Source organism: Cebidichthys violaceus, unplaced genomic scaffold, assembly GCF_023349555.1.
Source record: "Cebidichthys violaceus isolate CVI_PGR_0920_01 unplaced genomic scaffold, fCebVio1.0.p SCAF_8, whole genome shotgun sequence".
Classification (NCBI taxonomy): domain Eukaryota; kingdom Metazoa; phylum Chordata; class Actinopteri; order Perciformes; family Stichaeidae; genus Cebidichthys; species Cebidichthys violaceus.
In genome coordinates, this window is record NW_027176964.1 from 13115055 (window position 1) to 13128123 (window position 13069).

The window sequence follows — 13069 nt, forward strand, 5'->3', positions numbered from 1 at the left end:
CATCATTCACAGGGATCCGCTGAACCGGAGGAGAAGGTGGTGGTGGTGGTTGCCACGGAGACAGAGGCAGCACCGGCCGAGTCGACAGGGCCAACGGTGAATATCCCGTCTACAGAGGCTGAGCCGGCGCACACGACAGCGGAGCTCACAGTCACATTTATGTCAGCAGAGGGGGAGCAAGATTGTGTAGACGTGTTACGAGAAGATATTAGTGGCGTCAGTTCAGCAGATCCAGAGGCTATATCTGGTGTTCCAGGCACCGCGCCACACTCAGAGCCGCCTCAACAGTGTGCATCTGTGGAGCTCGCAGCAGAAATACAGCCGGTAGCAACACATTTACAGTTAGATGAGAGCCCGTCTGCAGTGCTGACCTCAGCAGCAGAAAAGATAAAAGAGGGAGTAATAGATGAGGAGGGAGAGGATGCTGGCAACGAGGGGGAGGCGTTTATGTCAGAACATGAAAATGATAGTTTCAGATTCAGCGTTGCTCCTGCATACATCAGATATTGTGAAAAGGAAGAGAAGCTGCCTCTAACAAACGAGGAACACGATGAAGAGGAATCAGCAGAGAGTTGTTTGAAGGCTTTGGAGGAGGAATTGTTAGGTTTAAGAAACACAGGGGAGAGAAAGCACACCGAAGTAGATGGTAAGAGAGTCCAGTTCTCCAATCACGTGCAGTATTTTGAGAAACAAGAGTTAGAAAATGGTATTGAGGCGGTGGACAAATGTTCACCAGCAGAGGATGAGAGTCAAAAGAGCTTTCCAGACATCTTGAAACCTTTGCCCTTTGAGAAAGAGAAATACCACTACGCACAGATGGACAGCTCAGAAGATGAAGTGGAGACAACAGAGGAAGAAGAGGCAGATGGAAAGAAGGGAGAGCTGGAGGAGGAGCCTGATGAGGAAGAGCTGCATTTGAAACTAGTCGACGAAAAGGTTTCAGAAGATACGGTATCGGAGGAAGTGAAGGAACAAGAAAAAGCTGAAGAAAAAAAGGAACAAGACCAGAAGTCCCGCCCACGCCAAGTGAGTCCGACTGAACCCTTTACCTCTGACGGCTGTCTCAGCCATCCACCTCCAGCCGTGTCTCAGTCGGAGGTAACCCTGCATCAGCTCCGGTGGCCTCAGCCTCGGCCCTGCAACCTCACCTCCACCCTCCCCTCCTGCCAACACAATCTGCCACTAATAATCAAGGGCAAAACCTCGACCGAAAGCATGGACATGCGTCTAACTTCACAGTTTGTTGCGGAGCAGATCAGGGGACCTTTTTTTTTAATATGATGTGGTGCACACACTTGATTGAAACCTTGTGATTTGCATTCTCCAGCATCCACATCTTCACTGGATCAGGGACTCTAATGCATGACTGCATGCTCATTTAGAGATTTAAGCTCTTCAATGGCGGCCTTTTGGCTCAGTTTATTAGCATGCGGCATTTATTTGTGTTAATTTGATTTTGTGTACAACAGGGTGGAGCTATTCTAAGAACAAAGTTAACAGTGAACACTTAACAGAAATCTGTTTTAGACATGCCAGTTAATTGAATTGGAGCGCTGCTCTACTCCCTCTGCATGCATTTATTTGTGCCCATTTTTGCCTTTTTGTCCATTAGAGCCTTGACGTCGTCGAGGTGGGAACCAAAGAGGTGCCTGTCGTCCACACAGAGACTAAAACTACCACCTATGAGTCTGCAGAGGTACAAACGATGACATCACCTCCATTTTACACCCTGCACCATTTTGAAAAACACAACAGATTGTTGGGATTAAAGAATAGTTCTGTAAATTTCTTTAAAAAAAAAAGAAGAGCTGCACCAAAAACAAAGCTGTGATTGGCAATAATCTCTTTTATATACACACACACACAGCAGATTCAGAGCTGTATTATCCTTCATTTAGAGTTGTGTTTGTGTCCACATAATGAATGTAAGCTATAGAATGAAATATGAACTCTCTGTTTGGCTCTCTGCTACCTCCTGGAGGAATTATCTGGCTAAATGCTCCCCTGTGTTCAACAGTTAGTTTCTTCTGTGGCTGGAAGTGTAACGTGTGATTTTAGAGCTTTTTTTTTTTTCTGTGAACTGCTGCAGCCGTAAACGACACTAATGAGAGCAGTGAGAGTGAAAGATTGATTAGAACTACTTGACAACACTAATACTGGTTATATTACAGCACACGTTAGTGACTAGCGGGTGAACACGGTGCAGCTTTTAACAGCTAAAAATAGGATATTCAAAGAAAACCGTGAACATTGGACTATAAATACCACGCTGTCTATTTCCTTTGTCCACAAGTGGCTAAAAAAATCAGTTAATGCAGCTTTACCACAAATTACTGTTGAATACTATTTGATAGGAACCCATTAAATGTGGTGTAGTGGGTAGTTTCACTCTATGTATGTTAAATATAACATGTAGTTTCCTAATGGAGTGTTTTTTTGCTGGTCAACAGGTTGACACTAACGGTGACGTAGACCCTGGGGTGTTGCTGAGTGCTCAGACGATCACCTCGGAAACCTCCAGCACCACGACAACCACACACATCACAAAGGTCAGGGGTCATCTATTGTCCCTTTTTTGTCTCGTAACACTTGAAGCTTCGAGCACAACTGCAGCCTATGCAGGTCGGCTTCAGTGTTTCTCCATGGCGGAGTCATTACAAGCTCTTGAGTTCATGATAAAGTCTTAAAATGTCCTTTATTATAATAAAGTGAGACTGAATTTTATTTTTACGTTTACACTCGCACAACCTTCTTGTCGTCTGGCCCCATTCAAGGAGTTAGACTGAAGTATATAGCATGATAAAAACCTAACGTTTTAAGCTTTGCATTGACTTTGAAGTAGTCTCTCTGCTCTCTGTTGGTCAGACGGTGAAAGGAGGAATCTCGGAGACGAGAATTGAGAAAAGGATCGTCATCACGGGCGACACAGACATCGACCACGATCAGGTCTCTCAGAGTTTCCATACCGGTTCTCATTTATTCTCCTCTGTCCTCCTTATTTTTCTTTGCTCGTTAAGTCAATAAATGGATTTGAGCGATGACCATGAACGAGTAAAATGCTAGTGACCCCTCGGGACCTTATCTTGTACTCTGCGAGCATAGTACAGCCACATGATATAGACGGGCTTAGCATGTGATATTTTGCACAAAACATTAACTTGTGATGTGACTTTAACAAATACTGGAAGTATGACAAATGTAACTAAAAGTGGCTTCCCTTTTGTTGGCTCATATTGACTCACAATGAAACATCCCTGCTCCCTCCCTGCCTTCCCCATTTTCTGTCTCCCCCTGGTGATCCCTTCTGGCACTGCACTCCCGTATATAGGCTCTGGCTCAGGCCATAAAGGAGGCTAAAGAACAGCATCCTGACATGTCAGTGACCAAAGTAGTGGTACATAAAGAGACAGAGATCACGCCAGAGGAGGGGGAGGACTGACCCAGGTAAGACAACAAGGTCCCAGTCCTGGTCCCGGCCCTGTCCGTTTTAGTCTGGTCTGGTTTTGATGTGGTCGGACTGGGGTTTTTTTTTTTTTTTTTTTTTTTTTTTCAAGCTGGTCTCCATTCTTGGGCATGCTGCTTTTCCCATCAGCACTTCTTCTCACTGGTACAGACAGCCCTGCTTCTGTAGCACTTACAGCTAATGCATCATGCTGTTGTCATTCCAGCTCCACTCCCCCTGCAGGGAAAAGGTTGGCTGATGCGTGTGTGAGCGCACACACACATGCACACACACACGCACCGGATATTATAGTCTCAACTCGTAATGACAAGGCTTAAAAAGCCTTTACAGAAACGCTCCTGGCAGTCTCATGCGAGCTCTTGTAATTTCACTGCAACACTCCCCCCTGCTGGAGAGAAACACAATTCCACTTTTATTAGAGAGAGCTGCTGTGTGTACTAAACATGTCACACAGACCTCTTTCTCTTATTCTCTCTCCATCCCTCTTATTTGTAAATACATTTTGGTTGTCATTTAAAAGAAAATACAACCAAAACTTTGAAAATGTGGAAAACCGGAGACAATTTTAGCTTCTTTTTTTAATTTGCAAAGTACAGAAAAACAAGTACGGTGGAAACAGTCGTGGCCTGCATGTCGTGCAATACTCTGAACAAACATTGAGTATACATCGTTATGTCTACATTGTGCAGCCTCACAAAAGGCAGCAGCAGTGATGAGCGATTAAATACCGGCCCAACCGGCTTCTGCTTCTCAGAGCGTTCAGTCTGCGTCTGCAAAGAACCCATATTGACTGAAATCTGATCTCGGGTGAAGACAGATCTGCTTTAGTCTATTTTCAACGATAAGAATCATAAACTTTAACTGGGCAGCTTTGTAAATGACCACTTATACAAATATGGGTACAAATCTGTAGTATTTGCAGAAAAGTAAATTTTTGACCTTTTTATTCTGCAAATAAATGGTCAATGTGTTTATTATCAGTATAATTTACTCTTTAATACATCAAAATAATAATAAGAGTTTTGCACATCACAGCAGCCTAACTGGACAGTCTTTATAGAGCGGTGTTTATGCATCAAGTGAATCCTGACATTTTCTAACTGTCTCCCAGAAACTTGTGTTTGAAACAATTTGTGACATCCTGCTCCTTTCCATGTGTGGGTGTGGGTGTGTGTGTGTGTGTGTGTGTGTGGGGGGGGGGGTAAATAGGTCAGCAGTCCTTTTGGCAGTGTGTCTGCAGCTTTCACAAATGTAGCCATTTGTGTTTCAACTTGTCCGCTGGCAGTGATGTGAGGATTATTTCAGGTGTGGAGCTGTGTGAGGGAGCCTCTCATTGCATTGCACCCAGAGCAAGTCATCGTTACAACCCCGCCACCGTCTCTCCCAAACATTTTTAAATCTGGAAACTGAAATTGTCCACTTTTATTCTAATTCACCTTTTTTTTTTTTTTTTTTTTTTTTTTCCGGCTCCAAAGCTTGTTATTTCACGAGCTTTGAGCTGAAGCGGTCCTAAGGCGCAGGGTTTGGGATGACGAGCGTGCATGTGTGTACTTGCGTGACTCACCAGATGGGAATGCTTGGCTTTGTTTCTGCGGCCTTGCCCTCAGTCCTTTTTGTGCGAGTGTGTGTGTGCTGTTTAATATCTGTGTGTCAGAACTGCTGTGTTTCTGAGTAGCACTATTAACATGATACTAAATGTGTTTTCTCTGGTTGTTTGGATGCTTGCCCTCTTTCCGCTGTAGATACACACAGAGTGTTTGGGCCAAACAGTCTCAGGAAAATGTGTAGCAGCAATGTCAGAAATACAAAGTGACAGTTAAAATCAAACAAGGCCTCACTTGTTTACACACAAACACACACACACACACACACACGCACAGCGAGGACCGAGTTTAAGTGACTTTATTCACCATTTTTCATCTTTAACCCTCATGCCGTCATCAGACTCATGGTTTCCTTTAACTGTACACAATAAGTTTAGCCCGTTAATAAGTAAAACATGTTAAATATGTTTTTTAATATCATGCAACAAATCATTCAGCCTCACTTTTCAGTAGATTCTAATCCCTTTAATCACTAATCATTTATGAATAACCCTAACTAATCTCAAAGTCAGTCTGCTTACGAATTTAACACATTAACTCAATTTCTAATTGTTCTAAAAAAGCTGAAAAAAAACATTTGCTTAAAGTTCTGGTTTCAAAATCCAGAATGCCTCTCTTAAGAAGACATTTCTTCAAAAAGTGACGAGGGCCTGATAGCAGATTTGGTTTTTTTAAGCATGACATGCTGTAGGAGACACCAGCCTCTGTGACTCTTTCCTTGTGGTCACACTTAAAACGAGTCGGGAAATAGTTGAGTATTGTACCCAAGAAGCCTGTGTGTATCTATGTTCTGTGTGTGTGTGTGTGTGTGTGTGTGTGTGTGTGTGTGTGTGTGTGTGTGTGTGTGTGTGTGTGTGTGTGTGTGTGTGTGTGCTTTTTTTAGTAACTCTGTAGTCCCTCAGTGCATCTATTTATGGTATCAAAACTACCATAATCTCTTTATCGGGGCTCATTTCCAGTGTTTTGCAGGGTGCACTGTGGTGCTGAAGGTTCACGTGTGATTGAATAAGCAGGACGTACTGACCGCTGTTTCCTCTGTTCTTCCAGGAGTAAAAACACCGAGGGCTGTTTTCTGTTCGACTTCCCACAATCCAACATCCAGAACTCCACATATTACTCCGGGACTCTCAGAAGACTAGAAAGGCTCCTACTCTCCTAATGCTGCAGCCCCGCCGCTAGTCGCAACCCTCACCTTGCAAATTAAAGAAATGCATCTTGCATGAGAAGGACGCAATGTTGCATTATCATAACAACTGGCAAGATTATACCGAAACACGTACGATTTTTAAAAAGTGGTTCTCGATCCACCTGCACGCCGAATCTCTTGTGTGTGTGTGTGTGTGTGTGTGTGTGCGTGTGCAGCAAGCAAACGGTTTGCTTCCACTGCCTTATGACTCTGATGCATTTTTATGATTCTTGAGAATAATTATTGTAGCAACGTTTTATTTATGAAATAAAGCCATCACTCCAGAAACTTAAAAATTGCCGTAGGCTGTATATGTTAGGGAGCATACGCTATTTAACCTTACTGTAGAAGTGCCAACCTCATTATCCAGCAAGCATTGCCTCACTTACTCCAACAAGCCGATGATTTTTTCCGTCTGGTGTGCCACTGCAACAGAAATCACTACAGCCCAGTTCTGTACATATCAACGCTTTCCGAGGAGAATAGCAAATTTATCTTTCACGGTTGATTTTATTCACGTCTACTTGAATTGCTTTTTTTTTTTTTTTTTTTTTTTTTTTTTTCCTTCTTTTTATGATCATTTCAGTATTTTTATCGTTTTCCTCGTCGATTTGATTCCACCAAGACGGTCTGTTCTGCCAAGGAATCAAGTTTTCTGTGCAAGAAATAGATTTTAATGTGCCTCTGCAGGCTTTTGAATGTTCTCCAGGGTAGATGATCGGCTGCAGCACCACAAGTCCCAGGTTTGTGTGACTGTGAGGTAAAGGGCTCAGGCTGCCGAGCTCTGCTCAAATTAGATGCAAAGCCAAGAGAGATCTGTCCACCTCCTTCTCGCCCCCCTCGCCCCCACCCTGAACATGTCAACTATATGCCTCCCTCATCTGTTCAACTCTATCTGAATAACCGAGTCTTGTTCGTGTACAGCCATGTTTTCCTCAAAAAGGTGAAATAAAAGTGGCAAATGCATTTGTTTTAATCTGCTGTGTTTTTTTTCCTCAAATAACATGTTGACCACAGCACTGAAACGTGTCACCACTGGACCCATTGACTGAGTATTGATGTCTTTTAACACGGACATATTAGTTCTGAGTGATGCTTCAGTTACTGGTTGTGACCATTATATAAAGGATTAGTTATTTGATGGGTTCATATCACAATAACCTACAAAAGATTAATCAAGCTATAGAATGTGACACTGAACCCTTACATATATTATTTATTTAAATAAGTTGTAATCTTAGATCTTCTCTAAATATGGATTTTTGTTATTTTCATATGTTCAATCTTTACTTTTAAAAACCCATTAAAAAACAACAGCCTGAGCTAAAGGAGCCAAAACAGATTTCATATCCTCTGGCACTAAAATATCCTGATGGGCAACATGTGATTTTTTTTTTTTTTTTTTTTTTTTTTTTTTTTAATATTCAAGCTTAAACAATAATAAATATATATAAATATATATATAGATGAGAGGTGGTTGGATTTGTAAATTGTAGTCGATCTATTATTCATTAAACCAAATGCTCGAAACACTTAAAGATCGCCCTCGGGGTAATTAAGACAGATTTTTTTTTTTTTTTTTTTTTTTTTACAGCCAAAGGTAATTATGATGAACGCACGCAGGCTTTCAAAGCTCCGCCCGCTGTGAACGTGCGTGTGTGCCAAAGAGAGACAAAAGAGGTGAGCTCTCACTCTGTTTCTGTTGCTGGGTGCGATGGGATCAACGCAAGGAGGGAGGACAAGTTGATCTTTAGTGCTGCTTCTGTCTCTGTTGTTCTTACTGGCGTGCAACCGGTGATGACACTACGGGTTTAGCCAGGATTTAGCCATAACTGAAACGTGTTTGTGTTTCCCAGACCATTGTCAATCAAATGTGATCAAAGTATACCCACATAGTCCTGATGAAACAGGTTAGCTGAGACATGATGAGGTTATCATTTTGAATCAGAATCAAGATCAGCTTTATATGCCAATAAAAGCAACAATGAACAACAACACACGATGTCTACAAGTCAAAGTGTTTATGTAAAAAAAAAAAAAAAAGACTTATAGTGCAAGGCTGCAGAGCGCAATGGAACTAATATAAGTTTAATGTAAGATGTACTTTATACCCAGAGTAGGTTATGTTGTGTAAGTGATCCATGTAGCTAAGCTAAGACAGAAATGTATTTATTCAAAGGGAAATTGTTGTAGTTGCAGTTACAAAGTATAAGAAGCATGAACTACAATATAAAAAGATTATCAATAATGTGCAAACCAAATGCACACAATCCCAAAAACTGTAAACGGGTCAAACGGTAAGGATCATACATGAGAAGTGGCAGAACGCTCTGTATTTACAATATCAAATCTTAGTACAGGTAAGTGTTCACAAATGATTATTATACGGCACTTAATGTCACATTTTAGCACATTCTCAGCAATCAGAAACAGGTTTACTGCCAAACACACGAGTAATATGTGGTGTTGCATTGGTGCATAATAACAAACCTAGTAAGCTGCATGGTGGGGCACTAGCACGCAGAAAGGCTACATGTAGGGCAGCTTTTATGGTACCGCATCCTGTTTTCTCCATTTAAGAGCACTCATAAGTACACACATCACGTTTTCTCCACTAGAAGGGCACTATAGAGGGCACTTTGCCGTGTTTTATCTATTGGAATAGCACCTTAGAGAGCACTTCATCTTGTTTCATCTGCCATATAGGGGCAACCAAGAGGGCACTTTTGCAGCGTTTCCTTCCAACATGCCCCCAGTGCAGCAGTCAAGGACAATAAGAAAACAATGGGAAAAAAACATATGGGCAATATTTCTGTTTTAAAATGAAGAGTAGGAGAGTAGGAGTTTTGTGTAGGAGTACATTTCAGTTCCTCCATTTAAAATGTCTTTATTTTATAGAGTGCCACTGACGAAAGCGAGTCCTCCTCGCGGACATAGACGATCTCTGTGGAGTACCCGCTCCGGTGCTGTAGGTGGCGGCAAAACAACGCGGCGCTTCCTGTGAAGCCCAATAGTCACAACAAGAGGAGGAAGAGGAAAAACGACAGCTCTGGATCGTCGTCGACTGCCTTGCGTGACAACACAAGGATCGCGTTCAGGGCTTCGGGTATTAACATTTCTTACTTTGTCTTTGGTCGCCTCGGACGGAGCAGGAAGCCACGCGGCGTGTTACGCCCCGCCGTTAGTTCGCCTGTCCGCCGCCGCGTCCTCCGCCTGTTTGTGAACTGCTTTAAAGGCACCAGAAACATGCCAATGGAGGCTTGCTGACCAAAATGGCTGGGCGCAGTGAAATGTGAAATATTCTTTGCTAAGGTTATCCTTTCTGCACGCGACGCCACTGTCACGCGAACACGGCGGCTTTAACGCGTGGCTTAAGTTAAGAAAAGTCCATCTGTTTGTGTCTGTTTGCGTTTATATATTTTTTACAGGCGTTACCGCGGCTTTTACTGCTGTCGGGCCTATCGTGTGTGTGTGGTTTTTTTTTTCATAATAATTTCTGCACGATTGATTTTGCTACTTTTGTTCACTTTCTTGCATTTTTAACGGTCGTCTTTCAGCAAAAGCGGTGTAACGTTAGTTTTGCAAGTTGCTGCTATAACAGTGTGTGAGTGTTTGCTCCTGGAGGCAAACGTCTATGTATTATCAGCAGAAGCGTGCAAGTGGAGCTCCACCCCTCAGCTGTGTGCAGGTTATGTGCATGCCCGACTTACTGTGCAAAGCAAAAATATTTGACTGTTTACTGTTTTTTTTCTCTCCCCTCTGCAGGTTGCTCCAATTTGACCTGCAACATGTCTGATTTACTGAGATATATCGACTATGACCACAAAGCCACCTTTCTGAAGATGCTCAACCAGCAGAGGATGGAAGGTGAGCACTGTGATGTGGTGGTGGTGGTGGAAAACATAGAGTTCAGGGCTCACCGCTGTGTCTTGGCCGCCTGCAGCAATTACTTCAAAAAACTCTTCAAGAAACAGAGCGACGAGGACAACTCCATCGTGGAGCTGGACTTCATCCGCTCCGACATCTTCGAAGAGGTGCTCAATTACATGTACACGGCCCGGCTCGCCGTCAGGAAGAAGGACATCAATATGATGATGTCGTCCGGCCAGATCCTGGGCATCAACTTCCTGGATAACCTGTGCACCCAGAAGCGGGAGCTGACCAACATGAAGACCCGGGAGAACCAGGCTCCCGGGGACCACGGGATGCGAGCTCAGGACGCCATCCTGAAGGAGCTGGCCATGGAGGAGGTGAGGAAGAACAGCTTCTATGATCAGGGGATGGAGGGCATGGGGCCCGGGGGCTCTCACGTGTCTCAGCCGCACAACTACAACACCAACATGAGCAAAGATCCTCACAGCCACGGCTGGGGCTCCTCCTCCTCCAGCGACATGAAGCTGGAGTACCTGCTGTACGGCCACCGCGACCACGGCTCTTGTCAGAGCACCGGCGCCAAGCCCCTGGATCACAACGCCAAAAAGGAGCGCCTGCTCACCGCCAACCGGCCCTACGCCTGCGAGCACTGCCCCAAAGCCTTCACCACCGCCGCCCACCTCAAGGAGCACCTAAAGATCCACTCCGGCTTCAAGCCCCACCGCTGCGTGGTGTGCGGCAAGGCCTTCATCAGGGGCCCCGACCTGAAGAGGCACGAGAGGGTCCACAGCAACGAGAGGCCCTTCGCGTGCCAACTGTGCGAAAAGGCCTTCAAGCACAAGTCCCACCTGAAGGACCACGAGCGGCAGCACCGGGGCGAGCGGCCGTTCAACTGCGGCTCCTGCGAAAAGGCCTTCATCAAAGCGTCGGATCTGAAGCGCCACTGGAACACCATGCACAGCGGCAACCCCCGCAGACAGATGTCCCTGTCCCCCGCGGCCTCCCAGGCAGAGGCCACCGACCAGAGAGACTGGAAAATGGAGACCGGGCCACATTCGCATAACTCGGGGGACTGTTGAGCCTGCAAAAACGCACCAAAAACACCCGCATACTGACACACAGACATACATCCACAACAGTCACTCAAAAAAAACATGACCCCACACACACACACACACACACACACACACACACACACACACACACACACACACACACACACACACACTGACACAACCACTGACACAACCACAAACCCTGTGACAGGCCGAGGGCCTGACGTCACACGGACGATGATCGGAGTGAGTAACAAGAGACCATAGCATGTTCATAAGACTGTGGGGGGGGGCTGTATTATTATTATTATTATTCAAAAGAGTTATGTCAAAACGATGTTTTCTTTCCACCTGTAAAATCATGTAAATGTTTAGTTCACTCTACTATACGTATATTTTTCACAAAGCATTGTTGCTATGTAGACCGGGGGGGGGGGGGGGGGGTTCTCATAACATTAATTCTCTTTTACGTTTTATGGGATATGTAACATTTAAATGTTTGTTTAACCTTTACTGGATTTTATGATAAAAGAGAGAAAGCGAGTGATGTGGGGGAGGAGGGGGTGGCGCGGGGAAAAAGATTTTTTTTCTGCATAACATTTGTTGCATTGAGTATATTCATGTGGATGTTTTTAAATGGATGTGTTTAGTTGTATTGATTGATATTACACTGTAAGAGTAAGAGTCACCATTTTGCATTTGATGCAGATGATACCAAAGTCTTGGGCATTTGACGGATTGTCTCTGAAGGCTGTCCTGCCCAAGCAAACCGGCTAACTAGATTTACTGTTATACAGTATAACTGTCATCCAGCTATCAACAGTTAATGATAGATGTCTGTATATACTGTAGCTTAGTTTGTTGCACAATTAGAGTACACAATAATGAATTATGCACATATAACATTGTCCTACTCCTACACTTTGACAATAAACACCATTTGCTGTGTTTTATTGTCTTTGCAAAGTTTGGTTTGTGTTGATGAGAGCTCAGCCAGCGTTTTTTATTCCCTCCAGAGTCTCTCTTTGTCAGTGGAAGTTTGTGTGCCGCACCCAAAGCAACCTGAAAACACCTGAAAACGTGGTATCAGATTTGAAAGATTACTCTGTTATGTTGGAAATGTGGAACGTTTACAAGCAGCAGCCAAAGTCCAGAGAAAAACAAGCGTCTTCTAGAGATCCCAGGTTAATGATATCGGACTGTAAATTCCCTTCTTTAAGGACAAAAGGATCTACCTGTGGCAAGTGTTCAGTTGGGTAAGACCATAACAATACTGTCAATGCAAAACAAAGAAAATATATTTACATATAAAGAATGTGTCCTTGATGGTCAGTTAACAGTCAAAGAACTAGTCCAGAGGCTACAGGTGTGCAGCAGCAGCAGACTTACTACCTCCTGATTGTAAACATGCAAAGTGTTTGTAAAGTAATATAGAGAGAAGGATGTACCTGGAACAACACTATAATAACCAGGGGTGCTGATTATATTCATTCATGATTAATCTGCAGATTACTTCCTTGATTGATCGTTCGGTTCCAGTAAATGTCCATCTCAGTTTCCCAGACCCCGAGGTGAACTCCTCAAAGGTCTCGTGTCTGACCTGTTGATCCGATGTTCAGGTGACGGTGATAAAGTGCCGAAAAGCGGCAAATCCTCACTTTTGAGAAAAGTGACACAATTTTCTGGCCTGAGAAACTGTTGTACAATTATCAAAGCAGTTGCAGATCCATTTTCTGCAGCTCTAATAAAAGCAAAGATCCTGAGAACCAAAGCTGAAAAGAGAAGTCGATTGACTTGAAAATGAATATGAAACTAAATCCATAAATGATATCATCTTAGGGTCACGAGTTTCTTTTCTTTTTCTAATGTGAAAGTACACTGAAACTCT

The 13069-nt window shown here is 43.7% G+C and overlaps 2 protein-coding genes across 20 annotated transcripts in view; both read left to right on the forward strand.

Moving 5' to 3' along the window:
* epb41l3b (erythrocyte membrane protein band 4.1-like 3b) overlaps positions 1-7219 on the forward strand; it is a 48289-nt gene extending 41070 nt beyond the window's left edge. For 15 of the 19 annotated variants that reach the window (XM_068737696.1, XM_068737691.1, XM_068737690.1 and 12 more), the window contains 6 exons: positions 13-1098; positions 1613-1696; positions 2451-2549; positions 2866-2946; positions 3329-3444; positions 6115-7219. In XM_068737696.1, coding sequence (XP_068593797.1) covers positions 13-1098; positions 1613-1696; positions 2451-2549; positions 2866-2946; positions 3329-3439 — 1461 coding nt within the window. In that variant the 3' untranslated portion in view covers positions 3440-3444; positions 6115-7219. The remainder of the gene's footprint in view (positions 1-12; positions 1099-1612; positions 1697-2450; positions 2550-2865; positions 2947-3328; positions 3445-6114) is intronic. The other 4 variants (XM_068737708.1, XM_068737709.1, XM_068737693.1 and 1 more) reach the window with 3 other exon arrangements.
* A 2055-nt stretch (positions 7220-9274) lies between these two features.
* Positions 9275-11354, forward strand: LOC137866083 (zinc finger and BTB domain-containing protein 14-like). The gene is made up of 2 exons (XM_068701744.1): positions 9275-9359; positions 10019-11354. The coding sequence occupies exon 2, from the start codon at positions 10042-10044 to the stop codon at positions 11203-11205; it is 1164 nt and encodes a 387-aa protein (XP_068557845.1). The 5' UTR covers positions 9275-9359; positions 10019-10041; the 3' UTR covers positions 11206-11354.
* The last annotated feature ends 1715 nt before the right edge of the window (positions 11355-13069 follow it).

What these genes read in the sequence shown, in the direction of transcription:
- LOC137866083 (XM_068701744.1), top strand. Translation starts at nt 10,042, where the DNA reads ATGTCTGATTTACTGAGATATATCGACTATGACCACAAAGCCACCTTT.